The 6870-nt window shown below is 35.4% G+C and overlaps 1 protein-coding gene across 4 annotated transcripts; it reads right to left on the reverse strand.

The window, feature by feature from the left end:
- Positions 1 to 3360: 3360 nt before the first annotated feature.
- LOC121203112 (putative F-box/kelch-repeat protein At3g46050) lies at positions 3361 to 6870 on the reverse strand. Of its 4 annotated transcripts, none has more exons than XR_005917367.1 (2): positions 5722 to 6869; positions 3361 to 3550 (listed from the first exon to the last, which is right to left on the reverse strand). XR_005917367.1 is itself a non-coding variant. In XM_041099483.1 (2 exons), the coding sequence occupies exon 1, from the start codon at positions 6756 to 6758 to the stop codon at positions 5817 to 5819; it is 942 nt and encodes a 313-aa protein (XP_040955417.1). In that variant the 5' UTR covers positions 6759 to 6870; the 3' UTR covers positions 3361 to 3550; positions 5811 to 5816. The 4 variants fall into 4 exon arrangements, 2 of the variants coding, with proteins under 2 accessions (XP_040955417.1, XP_040955418.1); XR_005917368.1 differs by having other exon boundaries at positions 5634 to 6869; XM_041099483.1 differs by having other exon boundaries at positions 5811 to 6870.

The raw sequence follows: 6870 nt of genomic DNA on the forward strand, positions 1-6870 counted from the left end.
TTTTCCGTAAAATAATTTTCAAACTAATAAGACTATGTTCATTGTAATACTCCCATACTAGAGGTGATCATGGGCCGGGCCGGTCTCAAAAAAATTTTGGCCCGCGTTCTAGGCCCGGCCTGAAATATGGGCATGAAATTTTGTCCAAGCCCGACTCAGGAAAAAATTCCTAAGCCCGAGCTTGGCCCGGCCTTTTTTTTAATAAACACCAAAAATATATTTTAAAAATAACAAAAATAAAAAAAAAAGTATTTTAAAAATATTTAAAAAATAAAAAATAAAAAATAAATATTTATTATATTCGGGCTGGGCCAGACCCGGGCAAAAAAAATGGTGCCCGAGGCCCGGCCCGTTTTTTAAACGGGTCTCATTTTTTTGCCTAAACCCATATTTCAAGTCTATATTTTTACCCGAACTTTCTCATATTTCGAGTGAATCTTTGGGCCGGGCCGCCCAACCCATGATCACCTCTAGTTCTGATTGATCTATGTTGTGGTGTGCTAGCCCCTGGGATAACTCTGGTCATTGCAAAGGTTGGCCTGAAGCATGTCTTCGTAGTATAATCTATGGTTGGTGATGCACCACTATTACCATGTCAGTTTATAATTGTTCTTTTAATAAAAGGTTTAATTTTCTTTGTTTTTGAAACTTAATGGCTTCAGGTTGATTTAATGGTGGAACTCATGGAGGACCTTTTGGGTATAATCCAGGTATTATTACAAAAATATGAAAGAAAAAGTGAGTAACTGAAAAATGGAATTCAAAGATAAGTAATAAGGCCTGTAGGTGTTCGAATGAGAATAAAATTTAAGCCAAAGAGCTTTATATGTACGATATTTACAGTTTACAATTGTACGGAATTGCTTGTTATGCTGTTAATTGCTGGTCTCCTTGCACTTTCCATGGTTGAGAATTAAATAAAAAAACAAATCCATGAACTTCTGTGCTTTTTAGATTTTGAAGATATCCAATCCAGATTTCCAAGTAGAATGCATTTCATTCCCTTTTTTTAATGGCAAGGTTCCTGTTCCAAAATTTTTATCTCAAGTTCAGAATGCATTATAGCCCATCTGGCTTAAATGCTTAACAGTTATGGCATCATTGCAATATCAGGGATGTGATAGGTGAAGTTTACATGTCCCTTTGGCCAAACTGCAAATCCATCATACTGCAAAATAAGCAAACCTGTAGCTAAGGCATGCATCATTCCTGGTATTCCAAGAGAATCAACCCATGAATATAAGATCCCTAGAAATCTTACTTATTTGGAATGTCTGCGCATGAGAGACAGTCATTTTATCAGATAGTGGCATGCCCATCTGTTTTGATCAATTGGTCTACAATCGATGATTAACGTAGTGTTATCTGGAATTATTTGTTATTTGCTCCTTGTTTGTTGTCCTGTTCTTGTAACCGAAGTGGTGGTTCATTAGTTTTAGTTATTACTGGTCCTATTGATAAAGGAGAGTGTTAAGTAGTTTGGAAGCAGCTTTATGTTTCCTTTTCTGCATGCACTATGCAGTGAAATTTGTTGCTTGCGACATTCATTTTGTTTATTTCTCTTATGTAATGTAGTTGTATTATTTCTTTTAAAATCTTCTGCAGGGGAGCCTGCCACTCAACAGCTCATGCTCGTGCTCGTGCTGCACTTAAGTACATAGTGCTGGGTCTGTCTAGTCACATGGATGATATACTTGGGAAGTATAAGGTGCTAGATTATCCTTTTCTTACTCTGTATTTGTATGTGTTTATTTATTTGTGGAAACTGTCCAATTTCTGTGGGAAAGGAACAGACTCATCACCATTGGCATAATACCTCTTTAAGAGAAAATATTTGATTTCTTCTGGTTTACCATCTAATACAATGTTCTCTTGTGGAACTGCTAGTCTTTTCAGGAAGTGAAGCACAATATATTTGATTTTATCTTTGTAAATCATGTTAGTTGTGTTGTTATTCGATTAATTTGGGTAATTCGGTTAATTTTTTACTAAAAATAAAAAACATATAATTTTCGGTTAATTCGGTTAACCGACCGAATTAACCGAAAAAATTTCGGTTCGATTAATGGTTAAAAATTTTGAAAGGTCGGTTAATTCGATTAATGTTATTTCGGGTCAGTTAACCGACTGAACACCCCTACTTAGAGGGAATATATCTAAATATTTAGGTGTTTACCCGAACCTAAAAATCATTGACTTGATAATGAAGTTCAAGGTGTAGTGTCTTCCTATTGGGGGTTGTGCAAAAGTTGACATCGTTGCTTTATCTTGGTTTGAATGGGAATAAACTTTCTAGCAGTGTACCCTTGGAACTAAGATTTATGTCCAAACTTTTGTATCTAGACTTGTCTGCAAACCAATTGAGCAAGTCCATCCTTGAAACTTTCAGGTTAAAATAATCGGCTAAATATCTCTATTAGTACTTGTATTTTATGAAAGTTGCGGATTCAGTCCCAATACTTTAAATTGGGTTGGGTTTATAAATTATACTAGATTAGGTTTATATTAGGTTGGACTTAGGAGTGCTGGGGTGAGCCGCTGGTTGGGGATTAGGTGGGCAGTAGGCTAAGCCTAATACATATAATACATGATATTAGTTATTAAGTTCGATTAATTTCCTTAATTACTCGCTTTCGAGCCAAATTAACCGATAATTGAGCTTTCAAAAAAGTATTAACCAATCTTTGATCGAATTAGATTAGTTAATTGACCGATTAATTTTAACCAAAATTTAAACACCCCTAAATCTGTTACTCTAATATGATGATCTTTAAATTATTTTTTTATAAATGTATTTTTTTAATATAATATATATTTAAAATGGTATAAAAAAAGTACAAATCTACTAGTTAGTAGGAATCCAACAAATTCTTGTTTTTAAGAAATAATCGTGGATGTTATATTTTGTATATATGTTATCACTCAATCTATATATATATATATATATTTAAATTCAAATCCAAAATTTAAAACTAAGTTCCCAAACACTATATAAATTGGATAGTAAAATACTTCCAAATATAACCTTCATTATTATTTCTAAACCCATCGATTTGTTAAATGCTTATTTAGTAAAAAATTCAAATTTCTTAAATTATTTAGGGCTAATAAGCAAAATTGTGTGAAATTTGAAACTCACCACTATACTTTACTCTCATCAATATTTTAAAATTTTAAAATCTTTTATAAGACTAAAATAATAATTTTTTATTTTAGGGATCAGACCCACTGCCAACCCCCTGAACTCGCCTTTGACCACAAATGTTTAATTTAATTTTCAAATACATTTATTTAATTTTAAAAAATAAAAATTCAAACTGTTATTTGAAGGGCAAGAGAGATGACCTTATGAAAACTGAATAAAGTGCAAAATCACAATACTATATAGTTTTAACTTTGTCAATATTTCGGTATCCAAAATGAAAGCACCCAATTACATCAACAACTTCAAAGTTTTAACCAAACTAATTGATGGCGTCTTCAAAGTCTCTCTTCACTATCAACATGGGTCTTGACTCAACTCCACGCACCAACCCGTTCCAGCTACGGCCTAAAAGGGAGGGGGAAAAAAAATCTGAGAATAAGAATATAATTTTATATCATTGCAACGAAAATTGGAAAAAGTTAAAGGGCTTGATTGATTGATTGATTGTAATTCAAATGTTCAAGGGCTCAATTGAGTGAAAACAAAAAAGTTCAGGGAGCTGAATTGATTTTTTAAAAAAGTTTAGGGGTTTTTCTTTACCCTTTAGCCCAAATTAAAGTATATTTGATTGATATATAATATAATCATTCTGATCCATAAAATTAATAATTAAAAATATGTACACCCACATATCCATCAGCAGACCACATCAACAGGCTCCAAATGAGCCCTAAAAATCATCATTGTTAATAATAATAAAAGCTTCCATGACCTTTTACAGCAATGAAAAGTGAGTAAGATTATTATTATTATAACTCACAACTACCAACAAAACAAACACATCGGAGAAACGATCTCCATAATCTATTAATGGTTTTTCAGATATACATCTGCAGTCTGCAGCATTCATCTTCATATGTAATTCATTCCATTTTCATTTTTGACTCCTTACGTGTTGGAGCTTCATCAGTCAAGCACGCAAGAACAAAATCAAAGAAACGAGGAAAAAACAATACAGATATAACTATCACTCCCAAACCTTCTTACTTTCCAAGAAAACATACGATACAAAACCAGAAATAGGATGGCAAAATATTTAACAAGAATTTCCAAATAAACATTTTTGTCCCCCTACTAATTACTTTTTCTCTACTTCAAATTCTCTAGCTGTAGGACAAAGTAATTCTCATTTATTAGAGTTATATTCTTAAGTAATATTTTGTCCACTCTCTTACTGATTTCAACAAGCTAATAGCTCACTTAGTAATAACATTTACTATCTCAAATCAAATTCAGCCTATTGAATAAATCTATCCTCACTTAGTAATAGTTATATTTTCTGCACTTTCATTTTGCTTCTTATCATATGTATGTTGCAAAAATTTCTGTTCAGTAAGATGAGGAAACCTTGTAAACCAGTAAAACAAGATGTTGCAAGAAGACAGAAAGGAAGACTAAAAGGAACAAGTGTGGTGATGAAGGTTGTACGTTCCCGAGGCCAGTTAAATCATGATGATCGTACCAATCGTACAGAATTTCTTGAGAGCCAAAACTTCATCTCTAGGACAACTGTATAGCCTTTTCGAGTGAAGTTAAAAGGGCTGCGGATTTATCACGAAAGCACTAATATGAAAGTAACACCAATCATGAGTAGTGGGAGGGACGGAGGTTATCAAAAGTAATTGGGGGGGATGGAAGTCAAGTAGAAGTTACAACCTAAGTAATAGTTTGGTCATAGGTAGGCCTGCTCACAAGTCGAGCCTAGACAGGATACTAACACCTTTCACGTTTGGCTAGGCCCCTGACCCAGCACAAAATATGGGCAATATCATTCGACTAGACCCAACCCTAATTACCAAAAGGGAGCCATGCTTGCCCCAACACAACCCACCCAATTTCTTTTTCTAATTTTATTTAACTGGCAGTCAAGCTTTACTTTGTTTACTTATTGTTAAAGGTTATCATAGTCCTTACAATATTGGCATTTCTACATGTGGTATCCATCACCGACAAAAGTACATCATTTTACTAAATCTTCACTTGCCTATAGGTAATGACCTCGCTCTGATATTTTAGGCAGAAACATTGTCATAGTCTACCAACTTCCTAAGTAGGAATTTAAGCCTTTGTTTAGATCAGGATATTTTATTTTCTTGTTGGAACAAAAAACTAGAAGCAACTATTGGGGGTAAGGCAAGACAGAACTTGAGTTTTAGTCCTCTAAAGGTGCTAGGAGCCTCGTACCCATTTAAAACAACAAATAGAGCAGACATTTTCACATAATGCAAATCCGACGCCTGATTCGTCTACTCCATACCTTAGCATTACTCAAGTTTTATACAGGAAGTTCCAGGCTCACTATCAACTTCTTAGCGACAACAAGAGCAAACAAAATGCAATGACAAGCAGTATTGGCAAATGCAAAATCCGTCAATTTACAAGGATGGGAATAATTAAGATGTGGTAGTGATGTGAAGGGGGCACTAACCTTCATTTAGAGCAAACCAAATGACATGGCAAGCAGCATTGGCAAATGAATAATTATGATTAAGTAGTGATATGAAGGGGGCTCTAACCTTCATTCAGAAAAACCATATACTAGAAATATCTTTGGGATATGGAACAGTGATGGCAGATTGATGCTCTGCATGAAGGGGGCTCTAACCTTCATTCAGAAAAACCATATACTAGAAATATCTTCGGGATATGGAACACTGATAGCAGATTGATGCTCTGCAGCTGCATGAATCCCTCCGTGCTCGTTGCACCAAATATTAAATCTTATGTACTCAAAAATATCGAGATGGTTGACCCAACCCAAAATAAGCTTGCCATTGCCCAAACGATACAGAGTGCTTTCCGGTGGTGGAGCCACTCGAAATTCTGATGACCATTTGACGGGCAAATGTTTCTTATCAAGCAAATTATACGCCTCCAAAGAACATTTATAAATGAAAGTATACAGCAAATCGTCCACGATTGCCGCTGAGCCAGACCAGTAAGAAAATTTTTGTTCGAGGCAAACCCATGATTTACGATCGTAGTAATAAGCGTAAAGAGTATCACTGGCATCGCAGTGCACCAAAATTCGAGATCGGGAAGAATCTAGAACAGGAACACATACCACACGTATATCGATAGCTTCCGGAGGGGGCGACAATGGTTCCCAAATATCCCCACTTATATCGTAAACCTCGCCAAAAGATTCAGAACCCATACATTCGAAGACGTAAATCATTCCTTCAGCAGCAAGAACATGGGGATAAGCCCGAGGGAACAACATAGAAGTAGTTTTTCTCCACCCACGTTCAAGGTCCTTCAAATCTAATTGGAAAACATCGTTTACTCCATCATAACCACGAAAATTAGCATCATTTTCGCGCATTCCCCCAATAACGTAAACGCGGTTGCCACAGGAAACGGCAGTGGAACATGAAGGAGCAGCAGGTGGCATCGCCTTAATAAAGACTTTATTGCTTTCCAGATCAATAAAGTGCAAACCGAGCGTTATTTTACCATCGGTACCCGGCCGTTTCTCGACGATGGCCCTGATCAGTTCATCTGGCTCTCGCCCATCAAAGTAACTGGAGGAATCACTAGTATCGCCGCTCATGGTTCACCCTCAGCTTCGCCTTTCCAGATCCAAAATCGCTTTTAGTTTTAGGGCTTCTAGCTTGGGTTTTTTTTGTTTTTTGTTTTTTTTTTAATTTGGTTTGGGTTTAGTA

The sequence above is a fragment of the Gossypium hirsutum genome, chromosome D08 (assembly GCF_007990345.1).
Source record: "Gossypium hirsutum isolate 1008001.06 chromosome D08, Gossypium_hirsutum_v2.1, whole genome shotgun sequence".
Taxonomy (NCBI): Eukaryota; Viridiplantae; Streptophyta; class Magnoliopsida; order Malvales; family Malvaceae; genus Gossypium; species Gossypium hirsutum.

Coding starts and splice junctions, on each gene's coding strand:
- LOC121203112 (XM_041099483.1), bottom strand. CDS start 6,758: ATGAGCGGCGATACTAGTGATTCCTCCAGTTACTTTGATGGGCGAGAG.